This window comes from Acanthopagrus latus, chromosome 19 (assembly GCF_904848185.1).
Source record: "Acanthopagrus latus isolate v.2019 chromosome 19, fAcaLat1.1, whole genome shotgun sequence".
NCBI lineage: Eukaryota > Metazoa > Chordata > Actinopteri > Spariformes > Sparidae > Acanthopagrus > Acanthopagrus latus.
The window spans coordinates 22,173,830-22,192,692 of NC_051057.1; the positions used below are offsets into that span (position 1 = coordinate 22,173,830).

The 18,863-nt window shown below is 43.0% G+C and overlaps 1 protein-coding gene across 3 annotated transcripts in view; it reads right to left on the reverse strand.

Moving 5' to 3' along the window:
• drosha (drosha ribonuclease III) overlaps nucleotides 1–17,570 on the reverse strand; it is a 97,347-nt gene extending 79,777 nt beyond the window's left edge. The window contains exons 1-13 of one of the 3 annotated variants that reach the window (XM_037079406.1): nucleotides 16,780–17,096; nucleotides 15,232–16,087; nucleotides 15,076–15,147; nucleotides 14,232–14,538; nucleotides 12,853–12,994; nucleotides 11,986–12,146; nucleotides 8,992–9,072; nucleotides 7,534–7,620; nucleotides 7,231–7,317; nucleotides 4,300–4,371; nucleotides 3,867–3,948; nucleotides 2,552–2,626; nucleotides 1,179–1,348 (exon numbers count right to left, since the gene is read on the reverse strand). In XM_037079406.1, the coding sequence (XP_036935301.1) occupies nucleotides 1,179–1,348; nucleotides 2,552–2,626; nucleotides 3,867–3,948; nucleotides 4,300–4,371; nucleotides 7,231–7,317; nucleotides 7,534–7,620; nucleotides 8,992–9,072; nucleotides 11,986–12,146; nucleotides 12,853–12,994; nucleotides 14,232–14,538; nucleotides 15,076–15,147; nucleotides 15,232–16,087; nucleotides 16,780–16,807 (2,220 nt within the window). In that variant the 5' untranslated portion in view covers nucleotides 16,808–17,096. Of the gene's footprint in view, nucleotides 1–1,178; nucleotides 1,349–2,551; nucleotides 2,627–3,866; nucleotides 3,949–4,299; nucleotides 4,372–7,230; nucleotides 7,318–7,533; nucleotides 7,621–8,991; nucleotides 9,073–11,985; nucleotides 12,147–12,852; nucleotides 12,995–14,231; nucleotides 14,539–15,075; nucleotides 15,148–15,231; nucleotides 16,088–16,779; nucleotides 17,112–17,374 lie in introns of those variants that run through there. The other 2 variants (XM_037079407.1, XM_037079408.1) reach the window with 2 other exon arrangements.
• Between the last annotated feature and the right edge of the window lie 1,293 nt (nucleotides 17,571–18,863).

Genomic DNA, 18,863 nt, shown 5'->3' on the forward strand with positions numbered 1-18,863 from the left:
ATCGCAGATTCATTATAAAACTGACCTGCAGCTGCTTTTATCTTCCTCTAGATTGACTGAGAAGCATTTTCTTCATCGCGATTTACAAAATCTTAGAGCTATTGGAAATTCCGGCTTTATCAGGGTTAAAACAACATCATTTTTCAAATCAATCTGAGATTTCAAGGCTACAGGAGGAGGCTTGGAGCCATTTTATGTTTTTGTTTTGGTGACAAGTCTCCGGCTACCTCAGTTAGCAGCTAAAGTAACGATTTTCAACTTTAGTCTCTGGAGACTTGGATTATATATCGGGCGAGGCTGCGCGGAGCCAATTTATCTCTACCTCGGGTTGTTTTTGACATATTAAAACCAGTCTCCAGCTACTTCAGTTGTCTGGGAGAACGCTGTGACTGCGTTTTGCTGTGAAATGTGTTATGGACTAAAAAAAAAAAAAACTTCACCTGACTTTACATCAGGTGAGGAGATAATCCCTGAATTTCCATCTTTTGGTGAACTGTTCCTTTAAGTAATTGGTTTCAGGTTTCTAAAACCTTCACACGATCATGAAATAACCCCTTAAAGAAAGAACCTACAAACCAAACTCGCTGTAAAAAAAAAGAGAGGAGAGGATAACCACTGTTGACCGTCGCCTCAGATCGCTCTATTTTCCCCCCAACAGGGTTGAATCTCTATATATGACCTTTTTAATAGACTTTGTTTGACTGGCAGACCAATCTTTAACTTCAGTATAGGGACGGGAGACTATTATACACCCACCTATCTGGAAACCCTGACAGCAACAATTCAGCGCTGCCAGCGAGAGGCCGTTGACTCAATAACTCACCCACGCCAAAAGGTTACACAATCATATTCACTGCTCATATGCAACCTTTTAGCTAGCAATGACATCTTCACCTTTACCCAGACACAATTACTGTACATCCTTTAAAATATGGGCCAGACAAGAAGGTTAACCAACTTCATCGTGACATAAAAAAAAAGAAATAAAAAAAAAAGGCATCGGCCACCGAATAGTGTCGATGACAGCGAACGCCCTTGGGGATAATAGGTGAGGTTGCTCATGTCACAGGCTAACAGGAACAGCCTTATTCCTGCAGAGTCGGGGTTGGGGGAGACGCCTGCCCTTGAAACGGCAGACAAGGCCGCCTCCTGTCGTAACGGTGCAGCTGAGGCCTCACCATGCCCGGGTTGGTGACGATCATGCCCTTGCACTCCTCCGCGTATTTCTGCCACTCCAGCTCCTCCCACTGCAGCATGTCTGCAATCTCCTCCTCGGGGACCAGCGGCTTGCTGCTGTGCAGCAGGTACAGCAGCACCTGATGCATGGACAGCACCTCCTTCCCGCCATCTAGGAAGATTAAATCCACATAAAACACACATCAGAAAGAAATGCATACAAGGACACCACGAGAGATTTGCAGGGAAATTGAAAGAAGTGCAAAACTCTGAGGTTTTTTTGTAGCAACAGTTGGTGGAATTAAACAAGCTGTGACATTTTACACAAGGGAGAACATTTCATACAATGTGTTCTCTCGCTGTTCAGAAATCCTTGGCCCAAAATCAAGGCTGATGTTGGGAAAGAAAAATCTTTGTTTTTGTGCAAGCGGCTCACCCGGCCTCACCTCTGCCAACTCCGGGTTTCTGAACCGATATTACTTACTGTGAAGGTGTCCCCGTGCATCGCGATCGCATTGTGCGGGCAACGCACAGGTGAACAGAGGCGCCGATGCAAGGTTGGATGCCTGACAATACGTGGAGGCACATAATGACGGGCGCGTGGACCAAAATTCAAATCAACCAGACAGACACATACACACAGAGGAGTGCAGCCGGGCACACGCGTGCAACCCACCGGGTCAAAGAGAGTCGGTTTAATAGACGCTCATGCAAAATTTATAGACCTCCATTTACAAGAGTTCATGTGGACAGAAGCACAAAAAGAAAACCCACTGCCCTCTCAGTCCTGGAAATGCATTAAGACAATAACAAATGCACTCAACTCTCACTGTAACTTTCCAAACGCATCACAACACTCCCACCAATAACTCCCCGTCTCCTCTCGCTGCCTTCCTCTTCACAGATCACATCAGAAAACAATGCGTCGGACAGTTTTTGTTTTTTTTGTTTTTTCCATGTGTGCTTTGGTAAAAAGAGGCAGATAAGTGTTTGTAGCGGACTAAATTGGGAGAGCTAGGAGAGAAATTGTTTTTTGATGGAAAGAAGGTAGGTGGCACGGCTGTCATAACAAACACTGCTGGCAAAAAAAAAATAATAATAATAATCATAGTGCACCAGCACCATCATGTGTACTGAAGATGAACGCCATGCAGCTGCACAGCTGCTCAGGCACTGGAAGTCATTTTGCATTGAACACAAATACGAACATCAGCGTGTGCAGAGATGTTTAGCGACGGTATTATAGAGGACACACAGCTTCCTTTTGTCTCTTCTGTGGCATGTCTTAACTTGAAGACCGAGTCACCGCTGACCACCAGAGGGAGACAAAAGAGGAAAAAGGAAAGCAGTCTCGGTAGGTTTTTGGCAGTCTTACCAGGCAGGAATCGTACAAAACGGGGCATGAAATGGAACTGCGGGCATCCAGAGGTCTCACTGTCCCACTCAGGACCTGGAGGGAAGAGCACAGAAGAACCTTTCAAAATAAAATCTGACAAGCTTTTGAAGACGGGGGAGTGAAGAGTCGTGGGTGACATGACGATGGTCAGAATTACATCCCTCAACGGTTTCTTAATCTTAAATCGTGTCAGTGGATGTGAAGTACGATGACCATTGAGGCTGAATTCATAATATCGTTATTCAATGTTCTGCCTGAGGATAAACCTGAGATGCTTTCGGCACATGTTTCAACAGCTTGCTTTGTATTACATTGGAATATTGAATTAAACATACATACATATACATAATCAAAGTTCACTAAAAAAGTAATGTTGCTAATTTAATTCCTCGATCTATCAGAAAACATTTCAAACTACCTATAAAATGAACTCAATGACCTCAAGCGCCAACTTCAGATACATGCTAACACTTTTAGCTGAGCAGAAGATATAAACTTTTTAAAAAAAAGGGTGTGAATATCATCTTTTCAGAGTGATTTTGGCCTCTGGAGTACTAAGTGTAGCGATATATCACCTAAAAGGTAAAGGTTACTTCTGACAACTAAACCCTGTCTGCATGCTGAGACTCATAACACTTTCCACTCCCATGAAAACAGGATTTATCAAGAGACTGCAGAATAAATCGACACTGTGATTTCACCCATTCTCAAGCCATCTTGTTTAATTTGGAGGCAGAAGTTCCTTAAACACATCCTGCTTTATCGTCTATTGTCCTCTAAATGGGACCATAATTTACAAAACTGACCAGTGAGACCATTAAGAAACTATTTACTGAGGTCGTAACTCCAGTGAGAAGCAGGATTGTTTTCCCATAGGCTACACACAATCAGACTTCTTTTTGAAATCAGCGAAGTCGCCGCCTTCTGGCGAAAGCTTTTATTCTTTTTATTTGCTCTTATTCATAATGACATTTTGTGTTTTGCCTTCTTGTTTTCACGTGGACGTTTTATATTGTTGTTTTTATACGTTACACTGTCTTCTTGAGTTTCCTGCTTTTACTTTGTCCGTAAAAGCACTTTGTAAATTTTACTTTTAATGCGCTATGTAAAAAAGTTACTATTATTGTCATAAATGGAAGGATTCAATAGTCAATTCAACCAAATGTCCTTGTGCAACATCCAAGCTGTGATTTGAGGTGATTTCATTCGGCTCTGTTTTGACACACAGGTAGGACATCACTGCTGGTGAATCCCTGTTGTGAAACAGACCCCGTTTGTGGTTTGGCAGTCGTACCTTTCAGGTTCCAGTCATACAGCTCGAGAATGTCCTGGAACAAGAAGGCGGCGAACAGCTCCAGGCCTCGGACACAGTAGTTCTGGGCACGGGGGAAGAGACAGACGACGTTCGAGAGCGGCGTTATGTGATCATACAGTTCAGACAGAAGCTCTAATACTGCCATAAAAAAGTACCTTAATGTAGATATGACTGATAAGTAAATCCAGTTCTCTAAACTTTATCACATAAGCCACCCTTATCGGTGTTATCAACCTGTGCAGGTTACAAAGAATCTCTTTTCCCTCCTTCTACAAGGATTAGCACCTTGGCTCACCCGGGCACTGAGGTGTGAGGGTTACATGTGGCTCAGCCTCAGCCGTTTGAGATAAAAACAAAAAGGGGTGAGAAAGGGGAGAGAAAGAGCTGAGAGATAAAGTGGGGTTTTACCGACCTCCGGTGTCATCTCCTCTATGAAGTGAATGGTGTAATCTATGTTGAAGCGGATCACACGGCACAATGGAATCTGTGATGATGAAAGGAACAGAGGACGAGAAGAAGAAAGGACGGACCGACTCATTACCATGGCGTTAGGCAGAGGTTACAGCTTTTCAAGGAAACTCATTAAAAAGCCCCCTCGTCTCAGCTGTGGGGAGCTCGACCAACATGGCCGACACGACCACATGCATGTGAAGAAGAGGGGGGGAAAAAGTAGCGGAGGAATCGCACTTTAACTCTGCTGTAAAAAAGTGTTTAAACATGCACAACCTCAGGACAATTAAATGAGCCCTGTGAGATCGAATGCCTCCACACACACACACACACACACACACACACACACACTTGAAAATTAAGTAACTCAAATCTCGCTAAATAGATAAGCCTGCTCTTCTGTGTTTAATCTCCCTAGTTACACGGTCTTTGTTGTCAGAGCGTGGGGGTCCATTTTAAGAGATTAACCTGGGAGCCACATTCATTCTTGCCCATCCCGGCAGCTAACTAGCAGGGGGGCTAATATCACTACGCTCCGAGGTTCCTAATCCCCGCACTGCCGCGAAGCGTTTACCCCGAGCTTTTAACAAGGCCTGCTTAAATTATCCAGTTCAAATCACGCCTTAATCCTCGGGGCTCTTTTCAAGCTAGACGGATATTGACCAAGTAGTTTATTATTCAAACATGCGGCGAAGAGCACGAGAGCACACTGACGGACACGAGGCACATGAATGTTCCTACTTTCAGGAACGAGGTGCGGCGGTCCCCCTGTGGACCTCTCGCTCCCCTTTAAACTTCCTCCTTGGGATGAAACGGAGAAAGAGAGAGAGTCACGACCTCTCCGATGTTTGACAGTCGCTGATGGGCCTTCAAAAAGCGAAGGGAGAGGACTCAGCGACAAGGTCAGCGCAGCGAGAGGAGCACTTTGTCCGGGCAACAAAGAGGCCAACCCGAAAGCCAGAAAGCCGATTTTGAAGTTATTTTCGAGGAGAGTGGAGTAAGAGGAGGAGGGGATTTTTCACTCAAGCGCTGGCCTAAATTATATGTGTTGCTTGAACGGAGATGGTGGGAGGAGGATGGGGGATCATACGTGGTCAGCAAAGAGCTGAATGAGCAGCAGCGGTCAAATCGTGTACGAAGGGAGGTTATAAAACGGTCATTACACAGCGGAGGTTCAGAGAGGCGGGCGCGTACTCGCACAGCAAAAGAGGGTGAAATACTAGGACAGGGCTGTACAGTTGAAACTAAAGCCTCGTCTATGCTAATACAGATATTTTGCAAAACTAACACTTTCCTGTCACACAAAACGCCTTCTAGTGCGCATTTTGTTGAAAACTCCAGTTTCTGTGTATCTGTAGGATAGTAAAACGAAGGTTTTGGGGAGATTATGCCGTCATCCCTCAATTTCTACATGTGGCTATTGTTTCTCATCGTCAGTTGCTAAACACGTTTTTTCTTTTTTCGGTTTCTCTACGACACCTCGGGCGTCGTGCCAGAGAGGTGTTAAATCAAAAAGGTGAGAAAATAAGTTCTGAATAACTGTGAATGAATTCATCATTCGATCATTTGCTTTTAAACTGTCCGTTGTGAGTCCAACACCAGATCAGCGGACTGCTTTTTAAAAACCTGCCGACTACATTAACCACAATGCAACTTGGCCACACGGCTTGAGGCAGTTTCTCAGATTCCATTCAGCTTCTTTCTGGAGCCACAAAAAGCTGTATGCTACATTTTACACATATGCAGTTGTGCTACTCCACACAAGAATGTGTAAAACTGTCGGGGTTACACTTTAGGTAACTTTGTGTGTGTGTGTGTGTTTTGAAATAACAAGGACACACTACATGACTGATCAGCAGCGGGGGGGAGTTACACTACAACAGGACCTCTCACTGGGAGGAATCCCTTAAAAAGGTCCATCTGTTCTACAGCAACAACATTTTGTCACAAAAACAACAGAAAAGTGACGCGATACGTGAGCGGTCCGAGCCGTTTGTGTTGTGACTCACTGCGACAAATCGAGGAATCAACAGAAAAGAAAACGGATGAGAGGTAAACAAGTTTTTTTTTTTTTTTTTCACTGAAGACATATAGCCGCATTGTTGTTTTGTAGTACAGCAAGGACGACGGGGTTACAAATACTGAAAACAAGCTTGCATGTATGCCAACGAATTCTGATAGAAAGTGTATCATTGTGCCGCCTCCGAGCAAACTGATGCATGATAACAGCGGGTTCAGAGAGCTGCTGCAGACGGCAGCAGAGGAGTGTCGGCTCTCATTGGCTGTAGCTCGCTGCAGCTCCTCGGCACAAGCGAGATATTTAGCCCGCTTGACATCTCGAGCGTCTGTGAGGCATCGGCGAACTTTCGCATCACGTCTTTGAGCGGTTCACACACAGGGGCGGGCCCAGATTTGCCTCTGATCTCTGGGTTTTGTCGATAATCTCCCACAGAAAAACTGTCTACAATCCTAACAGTGTGAACTCGGCATTCTGGGTGATTGTTGTATTACAAAGCACATGACAATTTACTTTATGAATAACAGGATCACGAGTTTTTTGGTCTTCAGGTGAACATTTGTAGTATTGTGCCTTGTGCGTAACATTGCGTAGGTCCTCGAGTTTTAGAGGCTGCGACAGAAGTTTTAAGCAGCGCGGTTTAAATTTTCATTTCACCTTCGTGAGGTTTAAGTGGACTGTTTTAAAATGAAACAGTCAAGAACAGTCAGTGTGAGAACCTGCCCCTGAAAACACAATATGAGAGGCAAAGAAATAAATAAAATATAAAATGACATTCAATATAAAAACAGGCATAACAGGCGCACTCTCAAACATGCAGCAGTGTAGATTTGATGGTTCATGGCCCGTAAGGTTAACAGTTCAAAGCAGGCTTACGTTGGTGAGAGGTGTGTGGGAGAAGAGAGAGAAGCCTTCAAACAGATACTCATGGTCATCGTACTCGATCACCGTCGGCCTGTCGGTCTGACACAGAAAACATATCAAACATACCAGAAAAGAATTCAAATAAACTCTGCTACTTTAATGCAACACTGTCCACAGACTGCAGAGAAATACTGAAGAACTTCGTACTCAAAAAGGTACAGATAATATACATTCTGCTCTTGTATGTCAGTCAATTACATAAAAGCGGCTCCTCCAATTTTAGGGGTCTTAATAAAAAAAAAGAGAGAGATTTACCAGGAAGTTTGTGGGCGGAGACACGGTGATCCTGTAGTGAAACAGTTTTCCTGCGTTGTTGTTCATCAGTCGACACTGTTTCACAGGCTGAAAGAGACACAAAGTCAATAACTGACGTGTATCTGTATGTCTAATCGTCTCGAAAACAGCAATTGTGCTTCAGTTTTACACACGTAAGAGAAGTGATAATGTATATAAACTCAGTGTCTCAGTTTTAGGATCGTATCTGACTTCAGAAATCACAATCGTGATTCCAAATGAAGTTGGGATGCTGCAGGTGAAAAACAAAAGACTATTTATTTACATCTCACACAGTCTTTTTTGGAATCGGGGTTGTAGAAGTTAACACTAAACAGCTGATGGATAAAATGTTGGCGGTGAGCATCTCTGTAAATCACTGACATCTTCACATTTGAACAAACCAGATTGACATCCCGTGTTATATCACCTTCACATAGCAGGAGGTGGAAGCATCTGTGGCGGAGTAACAGGCAAGAATGCTGCCCAAAACAGTGAGTGACGCAGAGAAATCCACGTTTTTCTGACAAGGGAACGCAGCGTTACAACATTCGTAACTATAACACCACTGGGATATTTTCATAGAAGGACTACGGACAATTTCCAGCTGTGTTTGTGGCGACTACAGCAGTTATTTTAAGCCCAAACATGATTTTTTTTTAACAGTTTCCACAGCATGGTAATGATATAAAATTGAATCGTACATTGCCAACATTTATTCTGGCAGAACATTAAGAACAAACTGTATTTATTTACCATCAACGCCTGATGACTGAAAAAAAAAACAACTTGATTGACGTCCTTTTCATGAATACAGTCACACTTCCTATTTCCTGTATCATGAAGCCATTAAAAGAAACAACTAATTGACTCATAATTTCCAGGTCAACCACGACGGTAACGAGCAATTAGTCGTCTAATGGACTAACAAGGTGGAGAGTCCTCTTCATTTATACCGACACAGATTCTCTGAAAAATGACCTTCAAATAACGCTTGAACGCCTGCGAAAGTGAAAAAAAAAAAATAAAATAATAATAATAATAATAATAACTGCACTCATTAAGTTTAATCAATGACCTTCACTGGTCTCTACTGACAACAACACTGACTGACTTCACCTCCAGCTGAAAAAAAGCCTCCTTCTTTTTTGAGAAGTGAATAGTTTAATAATGATTAAAAACAAGCATCTGTTCGGTAAAAATGGATGAGTCACTGGTACTGATAAACTCTCCCGTCTCATTCTTACAGTTGTAGCATCATCATTTGGGTCTTTTAGACTTTTAGAAGATACGATCCGTTTGTCCCTCTAACACAAAAGGGAAAAAAAAAACAAAAACACAGCCACCGCACAGAGAATACATTCAGGCCCGAGCAGAATAACGTCCTTGGCCCCCGTGTACAAGGTTATGAAAGGGTGATTTATTCACGGCGTGTCATACCTCCTCCCCCGGGTAGATGCTGTGGCGGATCCCTGTACGTCTGGCCTTGGCACTGCACTTACACAGGGGGCCATCATTCATCTGGACAGAGAGAAATACGTAAATCAGACACAACTGCTTCACTTGCCGTGAATGGAGGAGCGGCTGCAGAACATTTCACATCTAAAAAAAAAACAAAACACAAAACTGCACCGCTGCACACTCCTGACCTTTATTCCTTCACTGGAGCTCTGAGTCGTCGTGTTTGATGGTGTCTGAGCTACGTGAGGAGCAAACTCTGACTTCATCGATGTTTTCTGTGCATTTCCCGATAATTCCAACTTCATTTTTTTTTTTTTTTTTTTTTTAAAAAGGAGAAACAACTCTTTTCCAATTACATAGTGAGATGTCAGAGCGCAAACTGCCTCGTCTACTGAAGCAAGCGATTTCCAATATTTACCAAAATGACTTTTAAAAACCTCCCAGAGAGGAGCCTGAACTCGGTGCTCGCAATCAAATAACGCTGAAACATCTTGCTGCGTTTTCTACATGGTGACGTCTTTCTTCCATTAGCAGCCAATCATTACTTATGATGTGATTAGGGGAGGGAACGCAGAAGTTGTGTATGCTTCCGTCGTGCCATCGCTCAAACATTGGAAGGATTCGTAAAAAAAAAAAAAAAAAAACATAAGCTGCAACAGAACGGGCAGCATATTAAATATCTTTTAATGTGAAATATGCATTCAGGGGATCAGAATTATCCTCATTTCTGTGCGACTTCTGCTCCTCTTCAAGCTAATAGTTTTCTCCTCCAGCATCGCTCATGGCCGTCTGATCCTCCTGCACAGCAAAGATCAGCCTCCCATCTGTTACCAACAGCTGAATTTATTCCATCATACTCGACTGTGCATAAATGTCGGCGGAGGGACACGACTGAACGTTCAATAATTGGTATAAACAGACAAAATTCACATTCTCAAAACACTTAACCTAATTGATTTCAATGAATATTGAGATGTTTTTTGTGTACCTCGACTGTGGGAAACCTCAACGATGTCTGAGGCTCAAATAAAGGCTTGAATTTGATTATTGTGAAGTAGAAACTGGTTGGATTTGGCTCAACTGAGCAGCAGATATATGCAAACCTGTTGTCTTACTACATGAGGCAGAGCTGCAGTCTTCTACGTTTATTTGGGCCTCACGGTTAAGCTCCTTTAAATCACAGTTTTCTATGAAATTCAGTTAAACCAGAAGAATAAAACAAATTAAATCTCAAGATTCAACTGCATTTACTTTGTTATGAAGCCTTGTTATTTTGAATTCATGATTTTGTTCCACCATTTTTAAGAAATATAATCACAGAATATTCATTTTTGATAAAATAATCACTTGCTTTTTGTTTTTTCAAAGGATGTGTAACCAAGCTGGACGTTTGCAGTGTAAAGAAATAAACTTGTGAGTGCTCTCTGGTGGACAAATTGTGGAACGAAAACACGGTTTCTTCTCTGCTTCCCTCAGGCCATGTTTGGTATTCCTGCACTGCCGTGTTTCAGCTACTTATCAGCATCTACAATAAAGTAATACTGTCTGATCTGACAGGCTGCAATAGAGCTTACACCTGGTATCAACATCTGTCCTGAGCTCATCTCAACATGTGATCACACCTCACTTCCTCCGCTCTATATGCAAGTAAACATCACTGGAACAATCTCGGAAGATGTTTTCTAGACAAAGAAAGAAATATTTTCATGAGGAACATTTGCCGAATTAACGAGAAAGCCCGAGTGAGTAAGGATTTATCATGAACAGCGGTAACAAAGACTGCGGAGTATCACCAAACTCAACAAGTCTTAAAATTGTGCGATTTGTAAAGGGGACTTTCTCCACAGGGTGACAAAGAAAGAGCCCATATCGGTAACTCTTTAATGTATTTGTTTATTTGACATGTTTACTGTCAGTAAAATGTTGTTTTCTGTCATAAATTAGGTGTAACTGTGCGTTCAAACAGCTGCTTAAACGTTGGCAGGTGAGACGCAGCGGTTTGTCTGCTTCTGGCTCTAAACAGACACTTTTTACAAGGAAATAAACAACCTGATGTTTTGGATTTAACGCCGAATTTACAAGAAGTCGCTAATGATTTAGAATTTGCCGCTGGAGTTTCGCTTTGTTCAACAACTCTCTAACAGACGCCATTTGATAAAAGGAGTCTGGGGAAATTTTGGTTTTGTTTTAATCAATTTAAGACTAAAATTGACTTGTAATGGAAAAGTGTTTGTTTTTAGGATCGTATCCAACAGCAGATCTTATTTTCTCCTTTGGTAGGTTACTAACAGAGTGAAAGCAGCTAATTATTATTCATTAGGCAAAAAAAAAAAAAATGACTCATATGCACATCAGACTTAGATTTAGCTGATTGCCGCACTCAATAAAACCAGCGGCTTGCTTCAGCGACGGTTTAACTAATGTGCCGTCTTTTGAAAAAACAAAATGTTATCTGCACAAAATCTGTTAGCGTGTGGAACTAAATCTGTATTTGAATCCATTTAACTGAAGTGGATTATATCATTTGTTTGTGTTTATTAGATTTCATTTAAACCCTGTGTACTGTTAATTATCCTGGCACAGCTTGGCTGCTTGTCTCCATGTAGCTGCAGTTTCAAAAAAAAAAAAAAAAGGTCATGTTCGTCGGGATGTAGAGCTTTGTGTTAACACTATTATATACTGCCATCTGCTGTTGGCTGACATCTGTATGAGGAGTGAACATTTCAGCTGCTGTCAGGTGGGAAAACCAGATTTGGCCGCTGCCCTACAGTGTGTTATGATCCCAAGGTTGTTGTGTTGTTGTGATATCATTAGTCGCACTGTTATTTCCATGTGCCTTAAAGTTACTCAGGAACGGTTTCGGATCTCAGACTTGTATGGCATCACAGGAGAGGAGAGATAATTGGATATGAACATAACATTTGGTTTTATAATAACACATTTTAAACGAGAGAGGAGCGGACAAAGACTGACCTGCCCCGGGTCATTGTACCACAGCTCCTCGTGCAGGCGGTCAGGATGAGCTTTCTTCCTCTTGATCTCGGCGATGACATCAAAAACCTCTGAGTCAGAGCTGCTGGAGCAGGTGCTCCCTTCAGCGTCTGACTCACAGTCTGACTCACTGCTGCTGTCGTCTGAAACAAAAAGTGCAAAAGAGGTCTTTAATCATCTGAACCTCACAGGGCTGAAGACCGAGACATCGTTCGCTGAGCCTGGTGAGGCCTCTGCTCGGCTGAGCCCTCACAAAACATCCTACGACATCAACTCGTGCTGTTGCCTGCGATATGGAAAAAAAGTTTAAGATCTGTTACCTAATTTCTTAAGCCAGATGAATCTGAGATTAAACGAGCAAGCACAGCTGCCAGCGGCGACATCTGGTGCTTTGTCATTCACCAAAAAAGGAGCCTCACCACCAAAAGTGAGCATTTTAATCACCCGGCAGCTGAATAGCTTGCGCTTCTTAACTGAGCAAAGTCTTCAATTCTTATCGGCGTTTTAACTCCAGTGCTTGATTGTGTCGGTGCCCGGAGTAACATGTTGAGCAAATTAGATCTCCCTGAGCGAGATTTATATTATTGCAGCGCTGAAAAAGACAATCGAGCCGACAGCGACGCTGATAACATCATAAACACTGAACTTAATCTCTGCCTCAGCCGAACGCACCGCTGAGAAGACGGCAAGTTTGTGTGCATATCAATTACACAAAGATTGTAAACAGATGTATCAACTGTTCACATATTGTTTTATAGCTGTTTCGCTTATCCACGACAACTTACATCTTTCAATTACAGGCATATGCTAATATTTGTATCGAGGTGCTTCAGTAATATTCGACTTTACCTGGATCCTCGTCCAGTTTGGTCTTGGGCGGCTCCCACTGCGGTCGAGCCTCCTTCGCTCGCGCCTGTCTCCTCCCCAGCTCCTCCTCAAAGCGTTCGTACAGGTCCCGCAGTTTACTGGTCCCGACCACCGTAGAGTCGCCCTGAACGAAACCAAACACAACGCACTCAGATAAAAGTTTGTAACAACACTTCAGTGCAGCTGTTTGTCGAAATAAAGTCAAGACTTCAAAATCATGAGGCTTATTTCGAGCAAACGATGCACATCATGTTTTGTTTTGTTTCAGCAGCATAATTTATAAACTGCATAAAAAGAATGGAAAATAAGTTGCTGATTTAAGCCGTTCCTATCAAATCTAAATCAAATAAATGTAATTTGACTTTTTATCATAGGGGGAAAAAAATAAGAAATCAAACAATAAAACGATTTGCTTCCCCATCACCAGTTTTACCAAAACAAGCTGAGCCCAGCTGAACCTCCAAATGAGGTACGGTGACATTTTGCAACAGTGGCCGAGTTTACAGAAAATGAAAAGTGTTTAAAACCAAAATTGTCAAAAAGCTGTGAGGACAGCCGATCCGTTGACCACTACTCACGAAAAGCACGTCATTAGTCAAAGCAGAGTCAAAATATGTCAGCACATCTGCATGGAAAGTAGAAGTTATGTGATGACATCCATCTATGTGCTGGATAACTCCGACAGTTAGCGTCTTTACTGTCACAGCAGAAACGACGGATCAGTCCTGAAACTGTTCATAAACGAGCAAAGAAATAAAGTGCCTCTCCATCTCGACATTTACCTTCACTTTGGTTTTACTGAAGGACGGGTCAGGTCGGGCTGAATGTGTAATTTGCTAGCTGATGACAGCATCAAGTGAGAGCTAGAGACTACCACAAAAGGTCAGAGTTTTAGAGAAGAGAAAGGAGTTGGCACTATCCAAAAGACCCACATTTAGAAAAAGCATTTGAGAGGGCAGGTGGTGATTTGCAAAGCGAGCGACTTTGAGTGCTCGCTATTAGCTGAAAGGCTTGAAAAACATCCAGCTCAGGAGAGCAGCTAATCCAACACTTTAACAGCAGCACCAGACAAAATTGATAAAATGGCAGACGGAAGATTAGGGAAGTTTCTTTTTGCCAGTCAGTTGGATAAAACCAAATCAAGCGAGTGTGTGCTCAGCGTTAATGGGCACCGTGCTCGATGCATTGAATTAAAACGAGTGATTCTCCTGTTAATCCAACTGCAGGCAATGACAGTTTTATTGTTATGGACTCACAAACTCCCGCAAAAGGGAACCAGGAGTATAATAACAATTAGATATTACAGCAGCTACCAGCTGAACAAAGGATGGATATAATAAAGGCAAAAGTGCAGACGGTACCACTTGGTCCATGGGGTCGTTGGAGTAGTAGTTCTCTGCATGCGTGCAGCGGATCCAGGCGGGTTTCAGCAGCTCTTCTTCCTCCTTCTCCTCATCCAACTTCTCTTTTTCTTTCTCCTTCTCCTTCTCTCGGTCTCGTTCCCGTTCCCTCTCCCGCTCTCGCTCCCGGTCAGCGAAGGACTCCTCAGAGTCTCTGGTCCTCATGGAGGAGTAGCTGCGCTCCCTGCTCTGGCCGGAGGAGCTCTCTGACCTCCTGTCGCGCTCCTCCTCCCAGCGGCCACGTTTCCTGTCTCTGCTCGAGGACCGACTGCAAAGCACAGACAAAATGAGACAATTATCGTTATCGGCCAGGATGTGATTATGATGTGACCAAAGGGACCGAGTGAGGGTTGCATGATGACACCTGAGCAAGCTCTAATCGCTGAAGTTATTAAAGGCGAGCGCTGCTGTTTTACATGACAAACTCAAATTACAGGTTAGTTTTTATTAGAATTTTGTGCGAGGACATTACTCGTGAAAATGAAAGCTCGGCTGTCAGCATGGCATCATTTCAATCCGCTCTCATGTCTCATCACAACTAAATGAATGAATAAAGTCACGTTACGTCTTGTGGTTATGGTCGATTTTACTCCAAGGAAAAACAGAAACAATCTAGTTGTCTTTGCGACTTCTGTGCCAACGATAACACTACTTGGAAATGCTAGAGGGGTAGAAGTTGTCATTGTTTCCACTGTAAATAAGTATGTACATGGAAAAAAAGTGAACAAACAATCATCCAAGATCGCTGAAATGTTGAGGGAGGTTTAGTGGGGATACATATTTCACAACCGGAGAACATTTCTACCTTCGAGGCCTTTTTCTGTGCCTGTCGGGCGACTGGGACCTCCGACTGTCTCTGTGACGATATGACCTCTCCCTGTGAACAGACATACACAGAGTAGTAAGAAATAATCTGACTGACTGATCTCATTCAGGAGAGTCACTGCTGCCGTTTCTGTACCTGCTGCGATCTCTGCTCCTGTGTCTGGGTGGAGTCCGGCCTCTGTCGTACTCAGACCTGTACCGTCCTCCCTCCGGCCTGCCACGCCTGTCCGGACTCCTCCCGCGGTTCTTACTCTCTCCGGAAAAATCCATTTTATGCTTCTCACTGTGACTGCCGTAGCTGTAACCCTTCTGCCGGTGGTCATCGTGGCGATAGCCCCTTTCTGGAGACCTCCTGCTGTCCATGGGCTTCTCATACTTGTACTGCCCGCCGTGCCTGAAGGTGTGGTCGGGTTTGAATGTGCTCGGGCTCTGAGTGTAGCCGGTGTTGAAGGGCGGGGGAGGGAAGGGAGGGTGAGGAGGATGGGGGTAGTTCATGGAGTACGGAGAGTGGTAGCTCATAGATTGAGAGGCGATCGGTGGAGGCATGGCCGGGTGTGGTAATGCCGGTGGGGGCACGGGAGGCATCATGTAGGGGTGGTAGGCATTCTGAGCAGACAGCTGGGAGCCTTGTGTGGGACTGCCTGTAGAGCCGGGGAGGGGAGGAGGTGGAAAGTTAGGCGGGGGTTCAGGGAAGCCCTGCCGGCCGGGGGGCTTCGGGAACGGTGGGCGCACCGGGCACTGGTTCAGAGGACTGGGTGTCTGGGACGCCGCTGGTGGAGGGTACTGCATGAAGTCGGAGTGCGAAGGCATGTAGCCGCTGTTTCCATGGTAGCTTGAACCGGGAGGAGTCTGAGGGTCGTAGTGGTACTGGGGAACGGGAGGCTGCGGAGGAGGCGGCCTCAGGTTGGTGGGTCGGTAGTTTTGAGGTGAGCCGTGCTGACCCGGGGGCATTCCTCCTCTGGGACCCCCTCGATCCTGATGGAAGGACATGACTGGGGCCAAGAAGAAATAATCAGGTTACAATGTTGCACTGACATGAGCGCACATTTGGGATTCACAACAGTTGCAGCTGAATACGGACATCTAACAGGCATGGAGAGGTGAACATCAGGCTAAAGCACAAGAGGAAAGATAAGGATATTCACACATTAGACATTAAACTTATTTGTGTGCATGTACTGAGGGGAAAAAAAGTTTTTGTCCTTATTTTGAATCAGAGTCACAGAACTTTTTAAGCTGTTTGAATCTATACATGCATTTTTTTCCTGAAATAACAGCCTCAGGGCATAAACATGCCAACTTGTCTAAATGGAGTTTGAGGAAATACACCTGAAATTTAATGCACCGAAATCCAAGTCTGAAGTCGACACTGAAGCCAGATTACAGGACATTTTAGATTCATGAATTTTTGAAAGAAATGGAACAGTACATTTCAGGCTCTTGCTCACAAGATGAAAAAGCTATCAAGCAATGAATGTGCGGTAACACTGTTTAAGTTCTTAAACAAATCAAACGTAAAAGAAAAAAAGACATCAATGCAATAAATTTACTTGTCTTATTTCTGCCGGTCACTGCTTTTTGTCCTGTTTCATCAATACTTTCTTCTGATATTGGTAAAGGGTTCAGAAAAGCTTAATTTAAAATTTCATGCTTCAACCTCTGAACACTGGTCTAAGTTGCTCACCTTCTCCACCTGAGGTCAGGCCTCTCATTAGGTCATGAGTGGTATACACGAGTAGCTGGACTCTGGGCTGTGCGCAGGTTGACGTGTTTGGGTTAAGTTAGACAAATGCATTTCCCTGAATGGTGTCAAGGTTTTACATGCTAATATTCAGAAGTAATTTGTAATTGTTGTAGTGTTTCATACGCGCCTCACTTGTGAAATCCCACAGATACACCTAAATGAACGAATGCACGAAGCAATGTAACACAAAATACTCAACTGACATTATTAATCGTCAGTTAATCTTTTACGTGTAGTTGCAGCAGCATCCCATCAACACTAACCGCCTCCACTGACATCAGCATCATTAGCTGGCTAGCGTTAGCTTCCACAGATGTCCCTCCAATAAAAACGCATAAAACGCAGGAAAATTACGTAAACTAGCCGGATAAATGTCACCATTAGAAGAGAAAGTAGTCACACTAGGTCAATATTAGCATGGTGTATTTTTTTTTTTTTTAGCTAACAGCAGCAGCTAGTTAAAAGCTTCTGACGGTAACCTGTTAGCAAGCCTGCTGCTAGCACACGATGACGGAATACGTGAGGAAGAACTTACCTTCAGAAAATAAAAGGAGGACTAGGAACAGAAGCTTATCATTCTATCTTCACCGCGGAGTTTAAAAACGTACAGTTACACAAGTGTAAATGGTCTAAAACAGGGTTATTAGTAACAAGCTATGAGATTCAGTCAGTCTTCTCTTCGGTACCACGCTTTCCGAGGGACCGTGTTTCCAGTCGGAGGAGTGAGGGTGAGGGACAAGGACGGACCAATCACGTTCAGCGAATCGGCCGTCGACCAATGAAATGATTTTCTCGCCGGACTGAGACACCACTGCAGGAAAAAAAAAAAAAAAAACACTACTTTTACACAGGAGAGTCACATCTTAATACGTTTACTTTAATTAAATTTAATGTACTGAGACATTATTTATATTTCTATTTTATTGACAAGGAAGAAGAAGAAAAGTGTGCAAGCAAGAAAATAAAAGGATAGACACATAAATACATTAAGATGATAATAATACTCATTTTAAGATTAATGCAAGAGAAAATACATAACAAAAACAACATGCTTAACATAAATATATAGAAGTCACTTTTATATATAAAAACATTAAAATGGAAGCAAACTCTCACAGCTGTCTTGTTTTTTGTTATTGTCCAAATAAATCAATGCTTTTCTTGATTGCATGGAAGCGAGGTATTTACCTTAGATGAAGTACAATTATGAATATAAAAACACAACATAAATGTTTAGTTATCTTGCCACAGTTTATGAGTATGTGCACATTTCCACAGCAGATAGATGACAGTCTCAGTATGGGAGTTTAAATCAGCTTACATCAACACCATTTTGAATATAACCAGGAGACATCAATGTCTTCTTTGATCTTACTGAAAAATTATTTTTGTGGCAGCATAAACTGTTCAAACCACTGTTCCAAAAAGCTACAACAGGTGTGACCGACCTGACATTCTCTGACCTTTAATACTGGACTCATGTGACATTTAGCCTTTTACATGTTTCCACTTCTGTGGAGCAGATAGATATCTGTCATCCAAATGGGTGCATTTTTAAAGTGAACACAATTAATTTTATAACCATTCCTGGAAATCTATGTCAAATCATCTTAAAATGCCTAAACCAGTGCAGCTCAGAGTAAAAATCAAAGGTGTTGTTGAATGATTTGAAGTACAGACGTGGTTTTAGTCTCTTCCGAAAGGTTACAGTCTGAACTTTATCCAAAACTGTCATAAGTTTTATAGATGCTCCAATCATTGATCTATAGAGGCCTGAATTGCTTGATACAAGAATAATTCTGCAGATAACCCGTAACTGCTCCTATTACCTGGAAAACACGATGAGTCCACATCATATTGTCTTTCATGGTCCCAGTTCGAATAGGACAACAATATCACTGAAGATGCACGCGCAGCACGTGTTTTCCTAACTAAATATCAAGGTGCTGGGGTTGAAAAAATGCCCTCTCCTGACCCCAAAGTACCAGTCTGAGAGTAACAGGAGCATTAAAATTTTTACAGTT